The 14,412-nt window shown below is 40.8% G+C and overlaps 1 protein-coding gene across 3 annotated transcripts in view; it reads right to left on the bottom strand.

Annotated features, from left to right (window-relative positions):
• The window catches only part of anos1b (anosmin 1b), a 90,576-nt gene that overhangs the window by 45,035 nt on the left and 31,129 nt on the right, over nucleotides 1-14,412 (bottom strand). For all 3 annotated transcript variants that reach the window (XM_081384220.1, XM_081384219.1, XM_081384221.1), the window contains exon 3: nucleotides 262-324. In XM_081384220.1, coding sequence (XP_081240346.1) covers nucleotides 262-324 — 63 coding nt within the window. The remainder of the gene's footprint in view (nucleotides 1-261; nucleotides 325-14,412) is intronic.

Below are 14,412 nucleotides of genomic sequence, written 5' to 3'. Positions count from 1 at the left end.
TTCAGAGAGTCATTCAGTTTCCGCTTCAATTTGGACTCGCTTGACGCACAGAAAACCTCACACATGCTTTGATTGCGGAGCGTGACTCCACGGCCGTGTGCTAATTCATCTCATGCAGGCGTACGCTCGTCTCAGAGGTATTGTGTTGATTTGCCTGGTTTTTAATCAGAGAAACATCCTACGCAAGTAGCCTTTCCGTCACAGCTGTAACAATCTACAGTCGGCGCTAACACAAGGCAGGATTTCTGTGGAGAGACTTACCTCGCAGGTCTTGGGAGACAGGGCTCGTCTTGTTTCCCATAATTCCTTGCATGGTTGTAGGCACTGCAGACAAACAAATAAACAGACCTGAGTATGGTCTATAGGTTTTAAATCCATGGAGAGACAGAACACACAAACATTTGCATGTGAGCACAAGCATTGCAGTGTCGCAGTACAGCGGCCGCTCGAACTGTGTTGCATTGTGTAGACCGCAGGACTTCAAACTAATGTGACAAGCTGCTGGAAATATTGACAGATCGATGAATATTTCATGGGTTGCAGTCTTGGGTCTTAAACTTGACCCTGTCTAAATGTTGCTAGATTCAAATACGTTCATACACTGTGTTTTTTTTTTTAAGTTCCTACCCTAACCCTACATTTTAAGCAGGAATTGAAACTGAATTGAATTATTTTCACTCACTCTTTCCCCATAAAGTGAACTATATTGCATTAAAGCGTTTGTTCAACAACAACAACACAAATATCCCATAATTTAGTCACCTTCAAGCCATCCTAGGTGCACATGACTTTCTTCTTTTAGCCAAACACATTCAGAGGTTCCGGGGGGTTAATAAAGGCCTTCTGAAGCAAAGTAATGCATTTTTGTAAGAAAAATATCCATATTTATAACTCTATGAACTATAATCACTGGCTTCCGGTAACAGCCGTACGTGAGTCGAGTTCCGGCGGAAAATTTAAGTGAGAGTTGACGCCTCTCACTGTTCAAACAACAAACTCAAGCTTCTCCCACATTTCTCTTTAAAAATTGTCATTTTAGACTTCTAATTCGTGACTGGTGTTTTGTTTTGCGCTATCCTCTCCTCTATTTTTGTTTTAAATATGGATATTACACTTCCCTTCAGAAGGCCTTTATTAACTGCCTGGAGTCATATGGTTTACTTTTATGATGGATGGATGCACTTTTTTGGACTTTGGACTAAGGTGCCATTCACTCCCATTTAACAGTTCTCACAGTCTTGCTTAGGTTCCACTCAACGCCCAAACCCTCAGTCTCCTATCCGGGTCACGGCACCAGCGGCGGTTAGATAAAAATGTAAATATGTGCTGCTCTCGCAATAACAAAATAAACACAACAAAACTGACAGCGGTGAGAAAACATCAGTTAAGAAAGCATCTGATCATAGCGATGTGGATGTTTGCATGAGCTCTGGAATTCGGCGCTCCAGTAAAGTCACGTCACGTTTATTTATACAGCACTTCATACAACAGATTGTTTAAAAGCATCAACTTACAGTATTAACAGTGTCAGTGCTGCTTTTAATTAGAATTACACTTCAATTTCTACTATAAAGAAACTCTCCAGTTGTGTTCATGTTTTTACAAGCGTCTGACCTCGATGGACTGAACAGAAGAAATGAACCGGAGAAGATTTACACCTCAAAAAGGGCGGAGCCCCAAAGCACACCTACATATTACATCATCACCACTGACCAATGAGAGTTCAAAGGTGTTTACCAGCCAGAGCAAACTTTCCCAGAAAGCTCGCTATGGCAAGCTGTTTCAAAGTCCCGAAACGAACTCCAAACAAACTACGTTTTGGCCTGATTTTTGTCACATCAGTTCGATTTCGCTTGAAGTACATCGGGGCCTTTACTGAGCAGTTCCAGTTTTCATATGAAAAAAAGTTCGTAAACCAAATCTGTGCAGATTTAGCGCAAATACTCAACTTGTGAGTCATCATGATATATTAAATACAGCATATTGTGCAGAATATCCACAAGACTTTGCTATTTTCCAACATCCTAATTTTTTTTAATGTTCTTTGTACTGTATTGATCAGTCCATCTAAAACACATTTTTGGTGAAAAGGATGAGGATGAAAGAGGAAGGGAAGAGATGCTGGATGACAGGATTTTGTTCGAATAAGAAATGAATGTATGAAATCCAAATTATATGTATATTATAGTTCTGAATGGCTGGTAACTTAAAAATGTAGTAGCCAAATTGGTCCATAAGTGAAAAAGAGTAATTATCTTGGCTTTGTTCTGATGTTTTAGTGATTACAATGGAAATGATGGAGATATATTGGATATTGACTGCACCATCTGCACAAACAAATTCAATTTTATTAATTAGGTACAAAATGTGGTCAATCCCAAAGATGGGATTTGTGTGAAGAACAATGCCTTAGGATTCTATGCTTAATTATACAAGGATTCAAACATTCAGTACAAAGGATGAGCACATTTGTTCCGTTTCAGGATCAAGTGTGTTTTCCCTCTCTAATGTAAGTTCTCCGTTCCCTGAGACGCTCCTGTCGAACCCCTGCTGGCCCGGCCTCCAGTCGCTCATGAGCTGGAACATTCACACACATCTGCTGTGTGTTACATGATGGATTATTCTGACATCTGCCCCCATCTATCCCCCACCTGAACAGACAGCTTTCATTTGGCTGAACTCAAAGTCAAGACCACGTTCAAGAAAGAAGAAAACAACCTGAAAATAGGAGAGAACAGAGACATGGAGTGAGGCTGGTTTCACCTTACTGCAAAGATAATCTTATTATCAAGATAATCAAAGTCTAAATCAGTCATTCATACAGACTTTGATTCAAATGGAAACAAGGATTCTGTTCAAAAGGATAAATAGGATCTGTTTTCCTTCTGGTGATTCTAATTGTCCAGCCAATGCCCGTATCACTACAGTCAGACAGTCTGCAGAAAGGAAAACAACCAAACTCATCCAGTACTAATACTCTCAAAAAGATAAAATATACCAAAATAAATTCTTCAACAAAAAACATCGGTCTGAATAACACTGTACAGTTCAAATTATAATCAGGTACTTTGCATGTGCTTTAGTATGTTAGTCCACACTTCATAATAAAAGTGTAAATCTTCACTTTTAAGAAACAGTCATGAAAGTGCACTTAAAGGGTTACCTCGAGTCTTTTTACGTAGTGTTTAAGTGTAGCGCGTCTGTGTTGCACGTCACCACGTAGGCTCACTATTGGGCGACTCTGGTCATGTGTGATACGTGGTGACGTGCAACACAGACGCGCTACGCTATTACACTACGTTAAAAAAACTCTGAGGTCCAGAGAGAAGGAAATGAAAAGTGGAATAAAGTCGTTATTTTTGTTTGTTTTTGCGCACAAAAAGTATTCTCGTTGCTTTATAAACTTAAGATTGAGCCACTGGAGTCACTTGGACTATATTAACAATGTCTTTAATACATTTTCTGGGCCAGCAAGTTAAGGTGTCCATAAGCCTGCAGGAGGAGTGATCCAGCTCTCAGATTTCATCAAAAATATCTTAATTTGTGTTCCGAAGATGAACGAAAGTCTTACGGGGTTGGAACAACATGAGGGTGAGTAATTACTGACAGAATTTTCATTTTTGGGTGAACTAACCCTTTAAAGAGTGGTCATTTATATTGTCTGCAAATACAGTATTTTAAATTATACTTTTAATATTTGAAGTACACTACAAATGCATATTCAATACAATTACTGTAAGTACACTTCTTTTTCAAACTGAGATTTTAGATGTGACTGTCAAAAAATCTTCTCCTCAAACCCCTCCACACTGTATGTGGACAACAAGCCATATTTGTTTACCTTTATCAATCAAAGATTATATGGGAATGTAAATTCATGAATTGTAAGTTATGACGTCCCGACAGAGTGTTTTCAAATTTCTGTCTATTCAGTTGAGGTCAGTATAGCTCCTGTGTGTCCGACCTCCATCTAATGACTGCATGCTGACGCCCTCAACACAACATAAACACACACACACACACACACACACACACACACACACACACACACACACACACACACACACACACACACACACACACACACACACACACACACACACACACACTCTCTCTGCCTGTGAGTCATCAATATGACAGCACACTACTGAGAGGAAGGGGCTGATGGGAGAGAGCCAGAGGTCTGGACTGTATTACGGGCCGGCATCTCCCTGCATTTGGTGAACTACACACACACACTGCGACAGGGGGTCAGCGCAGGGAGATCAGTAGCTGGGACACAGGTTATCACTGACTAATTTCCCTCTGGCATGATACACATGATTGTGGGATATGATGATGGATGAATGGGTCAAGCATCTGCTGCTTCTGTTTACAAAAGATCTCAGCGAGACAGTGAACTCCTCTGAATGCAGGTTCATCTCACATTTAGGCATTTACAAGGTCAACTTTTGAGAGTATCTTATGAGGGGTGCTTTAAAGGGGATGAATGGAGTGATGCTTGCTGGATTTTAGTGTACTGAGCTTTTCCTAACAGTCCTGTTACAGTGATAACTCTCACAGACATGGCAGAAAACCGCCAGACAGGTAAGAAAGTAAAATATGTTTATGTAAGCAGAGAGTGGATGATAGAGGGAAGGAAACAATGGAGTTCACTGCAGATGGATGATCAGATGGTGACTTAGCTGAAGGGTAATGATGAATGTTCTTGTAATGGCAGAAGGAGACCGGGAACTGGATCCAGGTGGAGGATGACCGAAGACGGAAGACAGATGTGGGGACAAGGCCATGCTCAGGTGAGTAACTTCAGGTGAGTAACACAGGAGGGTGGTTGGTGCGTCTTGTGGAAAGGACGAGACCAGACAATGAAGTGAAGGTGATGATGGTAGATATAGGGTGTGTTGATGACGAAGTGCAGGTGCAGTAAATCAGTGTACAGGTGATGATCTGTGGTAGGTGTGGTGATGGCTGACTGAGTGCAGGTGAGGGCCAGGAGGGATGCTGGGAAATGTAGTGCTGACGGGTTACTGAGCTGGTTACTGAGCTGGTTACTGTGACAGTCCTTCCCCCTCAGGCACGGTGGCGGCCATCTTGACCAAGGGCTCAGGCGTGGTGGCCATCTTGGGACAAGACTCTGAAAGGACGGCCTTGACTGGATGAGACTCTGGAAGGACGGCTATCTTGGGACAAGACTCTGAAAGGACGGCCTTGACTGGATGAGACTCTGGAAGGACGGCTATCTTGGGACGAGACTCTGGAAGGATGGCCTTGACTGGATGAGACTCTGGAAGGATGGCTATCTTGGGACGAGACTCTGGAAGGATGGCCTTGACTGGATGAGACTCTGGAAGGATGGCTATCTTGGGACAAGACTCTGGAAGGGCGGCTTTGAATGGACGAGACTCTCGAGCTGGCTGTTTTACATATTGGGGAACGAAGCTCTCTAGACATCTGAAGATGGCCTCTCTCCAGTCCAGTCCTGAGACATCTGGGAGCTTCCCTTGGATGTACAAAGTTCTCCCTAATCCGGTACAATGGCTTAATGATTTCATTTTTCAAAGGGCAGGTGACTGCAAGACGACAGAATCCTTCTGTGTATTCAAACAAATAGTGGCTATTTTGAGCCACCGTCGTGATCTATCCTGCAAGTTTGAAAATCAACTTTTTTTTTGGTCTGGTCTTTTGTCACACAACAGAAGGGAACAGACAGGTAAGTGGATTAATAGATGAGGGGACAAGGCGATGCTCAGGTGAGTAACTCCAGGTGAGTAACACAGGAGGGTGGTTGGTGCATCTTTTGGAAAGGACGAGACCAGACAATGAAGTGAAGGTGATGATGCAGGTGCAGGCAACAAAATAACGAAATATATTGCCAAAAGTATTGGAATACCCTTCCAAATCATTGAATTCAGGTGTTCAGATCACGTCCATGGCCACAGGTGTATAAGATCAAGCACCTAGGCATGCAGACGCTTCTACAGACATCTGTGAAGAATGGGTCGCTCTCAGGAGCTCAGTGAATTCAAGTGTGGTACCGTGATAGGTTGCCACCTGTGCAATAAGTCCATTCGTGAAATTTCCTCACTACTAAATATTCCACGGTCAACTGTTAGTGGATTTATAACAAACTGGAAGCAACTAGGAACAACAGAAACTCAGCCACATAAAATCCCAGAGCGGGGCAGCGCATGCTGAGGCTCACAGTGCGCAGAAGTCGCCAACTTTCTGCAGAGTCAACAGCTACAGACCTCCAAACTTCTGTGGCCTTCAGATTAGCTCAAGAACAGTGTGTAGAGCTTCATAGAATGGGTTTCCATGAACGAGCAGCTTCATATCCAAGCCTTACATCACCAAGTGCAATGCAAAGCGTCCGATGCAGTGGTGTAAAGCACACCGCCACTGGACTCAAGAGCAGTGGAGACGTGTTCTCTGGAGTGACGAATCACGCTTCTCTGTCTGGCAATCCGATGGACGAGTCTGGGTTTGGCGGTTGCCAGGAGAACGGTACTTTCCTGACTGCATTGTACCAAGTGTAAAGTTTGGTGGAGGGGGGGTTATGGTGTGGGGTTGTTTTTCAGGGGTTGGCCCCTTAGTTCCAGTGAAAGGAACTCTTAGTGCTTCAGCATACCAAGACATTTTGAACAATTTCATGCTCCCAACTTTGTGGGAACAGTTTGGGGATGTTCCTGTTCCAACATGATTGCTCACCAGTGCACAAAGCAAGGCCCATAAAGACATGGATGAGGAGTTTGACATGGAGGAACTGGACTGGCCTGCACAGAGTCCTGACCTCAAACCTAATAGAACAGCTTTGGGATGAATTAGAGCGGAGACTGAGAGCCAGGCGTCCAACATCAGTGCCTGACCTCACAAATGCGCTTTTAGAAGAATGGTCAAAAATTCACATAAACATACTCCTAAACTTTGTAGAAAGCCTTCCCAGAAGAGTTGAAGCTCTTATAGCTGTAAAGTATAGGCCAACTCCATATTATGGATTAAGAATGGGATGTCATTAAAGTTCATGTGCATGTAAAGGCAGGCGTCCCAAAACTTTTTTTCAAAAACGTTGCTCAACCTGTAAAACTTCTGGCAATTACAGCAACTGTTTTTTTTATCGTAAATTTCACAGATTGTTTTTACAGTGTGGAAGGAAGTGGAGGGCTTGTGAAAATGATCATTTACAATGCTGTCTCCATTGCCAGTATATGATCTTTCAAAAACTGTCAGTATGGTAAAACTTATCAGAGAAGCAAGTTCTTCTTCTTCACAGCACTGCTGCTACAGATATGAATTCAAATTGGCGACAAAACATTAAAGAGATTCAAATTCTACACCGCTATTGTGATATTGTACAGCATGAACTGCATTACAGCCATGGAGTCATACTGTTCCAGCCAGCTAGTGGACCAGCATAGGCAAGATGTTTACTTAACCGTAGTTAGGGAAGCTGGTTGATGTTACGAGATAAGAAACCTGCATTATTATGGCATATCAGTGGCGGAGCTGTACTATCCCAAAACAAAACAAAGCATGTATATATTACTAAGTGCAACACCAATGGATACATGATCAGAGGAAGGAATGTCCCTTTGGCTTCTTTGAGCTCTTCATGTTCTCACTGAACAACTAAGATGGCGTGAATGTGATGGCAAAAGGGAAAAATCAACGCAAAAAGTCACATGAGAGGATGTAATGCATGTTTTATTGTGATTGCTTTGTCAATGGAATAATACTCGCATATTATGAAAATCATGTTAGTGTCACGTTTGATCTGTTTGACCTTGTTTTGTGTCTATTCATATTTAATAATAGCACACATTTTCAGTTAGTCTTTGTCTGATCTCGTCTAATAATATAATACATGTGGTTGTTCTGTTCGCTGAGTGTATTATCGTTTGTTTTATTAAAGAAAACTGCTTGCGAGCAGAACCATCACTTTTATTTTCTGCCTTTATTCAACCTAACGCTGACAGTTAGCAACCGCAACTTTTTTAACAGAGCAGCTTGACAGTTTCTGAACTACTTAAAATGATGGTTCCAGTGTAGCTTGACAAAATACAGTTTAAAAGAAGCTTCTTGACTATAAATCAGCTTTATACAGGACTAGTCGACAGACTAGTTAATTATATTTTTATTCAGATAACTCAGAGACCAGTTGAATCTGAAAGCATCTTTTGCACACCTCTTTTTTGAGGAGCCATAACATTTATAAATCTCTGCATTTCACTGTATTTCTGCGCAGTTTAATTCTGATCAGTGTCACCAGGTGAGATTGTTATTGTTTATTATATTGAGGGTTGATGGATAAGTTGTTCTGAGAGAATTCCGATGACCAAAAGCATTGGTGTTGAAGATTAATGTTTAGTGAGCGCCGCCCCGCAGGGAAGAGGGCTCCTCATCCTCATCCTCCTCCTCGTCCAGAGAGAGGAACACGTTTTCTTCAAGCTCTCGCTGACTCTTTGCCCTTGTCAAGCGGCACTGACTTCTCCCAGACGGAAACGCTGTGCGAGACTTTTCCTTACACTTCATCTTATTTGACAGCGAAGAAAAGCTGACATTTCAACACGAGATGAGGGTTGTGATTAAAATTGTATCAGGGGATAAGTAAAAGAATTAGAAGGACCAGCAGATCAAATGTTCACTTAATAATGCTTCCTATAAAGTACAACATTGATATCCTATTTTTTTAGTAGACTTAAGTATTTTTGACATTCATTTTCTCTCATCATTTAAAAAAATCTTCTAAGCCATTAACCAAACCAATCAGCTCCAAGATTCTGATTTAAAGCAAAAAATTCAAAACTGAAAAAAAAGTGTCAGGGGTTGATGTGCATAATCCAAGGATACTTTTCCATCCACCACACAACTAGGATAACATTATCACAGGACAAGGAACTAAAAACCAAGGGCTTAAATTCACAAGAGAAGATATCACCAACAGGTGAGTAACTCAATTAGAAACCATGGAAACGAAAAAGGAACGAGAACTCAGGCAAAAGGGAAAACCAAACTAAGGGTCCGTTAGATTAGGTCCACAATTTTTTTTAATGTGTTTTGGTTGTTCATTTACACGACAACAGCGCTTTGGTGGCCTGAAAACACAAACTTTGTTTTTGAAAACGATACCGTTTACACAGTCTCCGTGTAAACTACAAAACCTGTGAATCTGTGAAAATGGTGACGTATTACGGTGACGTATTACGTGTTCAGTCTATAGGCGCATAGTGTTTCTTTACAAAGTGACCGCCATCTACTGACCTGACATGAATAATACAGCGTTTTAATGTTTTTCGCGGATCATTGTGAACCGGGATCGTTTTGACAACGCTGTCGTCGGTATGTGAAAAACATTTTTAGAACATCGTTGTCGTGTAAATGTACCCCTAATAATCCCATGATGCACTGCAAAGGACACAAATAAAATGGTATAATATAAAACTAGTCACTTTCATAGTAACTGTGATTATATTGAAGAAGAATTTTTTTTTACTGGAAAATAATAAGAACCAAATGATTTCTGAAGGATCCTGAGACCCTGAAGACTGGAGTAATGGCTGTTGAAAATGGAGCTTTGCCATCACAGGAATAAATTACACAATTTATTATCTGTTAAAGACATTCCATCACGCAGTTGTTAAAAACGTTTAATCCTACAAACTGACACTGTCCAAATAAATCAAGATCTGAATATTCAGTTAATAAAATCATTACCACAAGCTCACTGTATCTCTATCTTCCACTTTATTCTCCGTGAGATCTGTAAAAACAGGGCACAGTGTACTGTTAATATGAAGGAATTTTCCCGTTTCATTTTTCACATGTGTTTCACACATGTATTTTGAAATACGCATTGCATTGTGTTTCAGGGTTAAAGGAAATGTCCGTGAACTTAACGGACAACGTTAAGTGCAGAAAATTACCTGTACCTTTTTCAATTTGTCTACAGATTTTTCCTATCAGTAGTTAGGAGTAATACCAAGAGATTCGAGGGAAGGTTCAAGGAAGCCGCAGGAACAAAACATTCCAGAATATCATTTTGTCACTAATGTAATAGGAGCTGCGGTGGATGAGCAAGAAATGCAGCGGGAAGCGCAGAACGGAGAATCCCAAGGGTCAAATCATCCCTGCGCTTGCATTTCGCCACAGCTTGGGTGTGATGGCATGTGCTCTTCTGCCCGCAGCGGGCGACGCTCTTCACAGGCTCTGGAATCTGAGTCATGCGCCAGCCTATAAATCATGAAGATGCATCACGCACACTTCAACACTATAAGGTGAACTGGATGCCTTTTTCACACCAGCACACCTGAAACCAGACTCATAGAGAAGGCCTTCAGTCATTCTGGCCATCTCTACAAAGAAATCATACTGTACAAGAGCTCAATCACAGTGGATAGAAATATTGGTGAACTAATATTGGTGTTCTCTACATTCGCTTGAACAGAAAAACATTCTTTGCTAGGACATTCAATAAAAAGTAAAAAGCATCTAATGCAGAGAATTTATAAATATATACTTTCCGTCAAAGTTAATGCATGAGCTTTATATGTTTAGGGCCCTATCTTACTGCCGGTGCAATGCAGCGCCAGGCGCGACGCATGTGTTTTCTGCTAGTTTCAGCCCGACGCAGTTATCATTTTCAGGTCCTACGGCGCATTGTTTAAATAGCAAATGCATTTGCGCCCATCTGTGGCCCATGGGCTGCTGGTCTGAAAACCAGGTGTGTGTTAAGGCGCATTGTTGGAGCGTTGCTATTATGAGGAACTGATATAGACTGAGCCAATGACCAACTGAAACCTGCTCTAAAGTCAATGGCGCAATATTTTTTTTGTTATTTAATGAGCGCGTTAGTAATGTGCACCTATAGGCGGGTCCATTTTTTATTGTGACGTACATCCCAGTAAAACGGAAAATGGAGGGTGGGACTCCCAAGTTTTTGACTGGATGAAGGCCGATCTGAATGCCAGAGTAAGAAAGGGTGGGTTTATGCAGACACAATTACTGGAAAAGTCCGGCATTCATCAACAGAGAGAAGTCTGTCGAGGTTATAAAAATTAAGGTCACTCAGAAAATGAAACATGCATAGATGAATCGTTCCAGTAAAATCAATAACATGCATAAGAAATGTCCATTTCCTGCTGTTTTACATTCTGATCTGTATGATTTTTAAAAACTGATTTGAATATGAGCTGATTGAAACTGAAGATCAAAGTTTGCACATGATTTAGAAGTAGAAAGGCCCTCTTAACAGGTTCATTATTGCTAAATCAATGGGACATCTAAGAAATAGGGCGTTTAACAAAAGTTATTTGCAGTTTTTATACTGTGGAATTCATCATCAAATCTCAAAAAGTGCAATATGAAAAAGAGAAACACATTCTGCCTAACTTTTGTGTTTCTCAAATGTAAGAAGGTCTTACTGGTTTAGAATAACAGTAAAAAAATGACAGAATTTTCATTTTTGTGTGAACTATGCTGCATATTTCCACTCAACATTTCTGACAGCTTCAGAGTACGTTCACATGACAACAATGTCCTGATAACGGACACGTTTTTCCTTTGCGTTTTTCACTTACAGACGTCAACATTGTCAAAAGCTCCCTGTTCAAAAACGTGGTATTATTCATGCCAGGCCAGCGTTTTCACTAATTCTGACGGTACCGGTATTATTTTTAAAAACTTGCACTGTGAAACCAATTTCACTCTTACAATGTCTTGTAAACTACCCCTCAGCTCCATACTGAAATGAATGCAGATGGACTCGAGTTACACATACAGCTTAGCTCTGGTTCAAGAAATCTTGAGCTTTTCCACACATTTCTAAGTCTGATTTTTTGTTCTGCTCTGAAGCGTTTGCGTGGTTTGAAGGGAATCCTGGGCTGAACGTATGGGAGATGCTTGGACAGGCGTCCATTCTGAGATGTGCATATGGAGGCAGCCTCAGGACCTGTGAAGAGGTTCACTGTCCAGCTATCCTGCTGCTTTACTGGCTCTCCTCTTGAAATAAAAGACAGATGACATCCAGGCCTGGCAGAAAAAAAGTGTGAGACGTCGTGGCTGAAAGGCAGTATAAAAAAAGATGACATAGTCACCAGATGAATGAAGCAGTCAAGAGGGCTCCTGTCCAATCAAATCCATTCCTGCGACCTGACCTCATTTCCTGCATAGGCGCACATGTGCTCTTCAGTTAGTGATAGTAGTGATATAATACAGCTACCTTCACTCAGAAAAAAAATTATATATAAAACACTTAAGGTTTGAACCAATCCATAAATTTAATTAGAGAAAAACAAATACACGTCTCATTTCTTTGGAAGTGCATCAAGTGTATTCGCAGAACAGAAAACAGCGTCTTCTCGTCATGAACAACACGAACCAAACTCTTCCAGTCTCAGCCACAACTACAGGGTTTGAGGGTCAAAGGAGGCGTCATTCACCGGCAGCCAATCAAGGCCACAGACGGGCATTATGCAGATGTGTTACTCTGTTACACAGGTTCATCAGGAAGTGAGACTGGAATTACTGACGACTCGTTTCAGTTCAGAATCACTTCTTTCTTTTAGGAGACAGTCTCTTTATTTATCTGCACTTTGATCTTTAAAACTTTGCAGAGCTTCTAAATTCACAAATAGCTCTATTACACACTGCATGAAATGGAATATCTGAAAAAGCATAATAGGAGCACTTTAAGCTGGTCCAAAGTATAATTATTGGTATAATTATTGTCAGTGTTACAAGATCAAAAAGGACACAAAAAAACCACCATAAAAATTAGTCCATATGACTTAAAGCGTAACTCTCGCCAAAATGCAACCTAGGGTCTTTTCGTTAATCTACCCGAGGCAAACTTTCGTTTAAAAGCATAATTAGAATGGAAACGCCACTTTTAAGTTTGACCGTATTTTCGTTTTCGAGTGCTAGGGGCAAGACTATGATAGCATCAAAAATCGCTATATTTAAAACACTAAGAAGGCTCGACACAACATGAAACTTTGCTAGAAGTGTCACCAGGGGCTCTACACATGAACTCCAGCATTGAGAACACTGTTTGTGTACACAGAGTTTACTAAAGAGAAAGATTTTGAACAACTCACTGTTGCTGTTGTTGTTTCCGTCCGCCGGCATTTTGACAGTCAAAAATAGTCGATCTCCGAATGCAACGTAACAGGGAGGAGAGTAAAGATGGAAAGCTCCTAAAGCTTAGTTCAATATAAATTTACGGATAATTTGTTGTTTTGTCATTAGTGAAAAGCAATATTGACCTTGTATTTGAAAAAGGATCCTCATATAAGAAGCAATACTAAAATTCAGAGTCAGTTCATTCACATTCGGAGATCGACTATTTTTGACTGTCAAAATGCCGGCAGACACAGCAACAGTGAGTTGTTCAAAATCTTTCTTTTTAGTAATCTCTGTGTACACACACAATGTTCTCAATGCTGGAGTTCATGTGGAGAGCCCTTGGTGATACTTCCAGCACAGTTTCATGTTGTGTCGAGCCTTCTTAGTGTTTTAAAAATAGAGATTTTTGATGCTATCATAGTAGTCCCCCAAACACTCCCATTCAAAAGGCGTTTTGACCGAAAATGAAAATACGGTCAAACTTAAAAGTGGCGTTTCCATTCTAATTATGTTTTTACATGAAAGTTTGCCTTGGGTAGATTCACAAAAAGACCCAGGCTGCATTTAGGTTGCAGTTACCCTTTAAGTAGTTATACATCACCGTTTGAAACAAGGCATAATCACATTGAGACAAATAAAAACAGACTGATTTTACAGAAACATCAGATTGAGGTTGACACGAGTTCATAAACTCTTAAAACCCTTCAACTGCTTTTTCCCATGGTTGCAAACATCTGTGAGTGAGTGAGTGAGTTTCTCACATCTGTTGTGGAGGTGATATCGATATCGTGCTTGCTTATAAAACAGTTTCCTCTCAGTAGCTGGTGCGTTAAGCGCTTTCAAATGGATTTTTTGTAATGAACGATCCAATCAATCATGGATAAGACCGTGAACTGGCCATGAACCTCATCAGTACAGCGAGTTTATTTATCTGGCTTACACAGGGAACAAAAGAAAAAAACATCCTCAGTTTCATTTGCATCAGTTTGTGCATTTGGCTGATGAAAAGTGACACTCGTGATGCTCCAAAACGGCCATATTGTGGCACACAGAAGTATGATGTATGTAACAACCAGGTAAAATAATGCTTGGCTAGGTAAAGTCTTGAATAAATCTTAAACCACCTCCTGATATTTTAAAGAAATCTAGTCTAGTCCAAAAGCCTGTTCACACCAAGAACAATAACGTCATTAGATAGGTTTCTAAATCGTTTCAGTTTGGTCGTCTGCCGCTTTAAATGCTCGAGGTCTTGGGTTCTGATTGGCTGTCAATGTTTTTGTTCAAACGCTGCAA

This window comes from Scardinius erythrophthalmus, assembly GCF_964197995.2.
Source record: "Scardinius erythrophthalmus genome assembly, chromosome: 14".
NCBI classification, from domain to species: Eukaryota; Metazoa; Chordata; class Actinopteri; order Cypriniformes; family Leuciscidae; genus Scardinius; species Scardinius erythrophthalmus.
The sequence above is the reverse complement of the archived record's forward strand: the minus strand, read 5'-3'. Positions and strand labels throughout refer to the sequence as shown.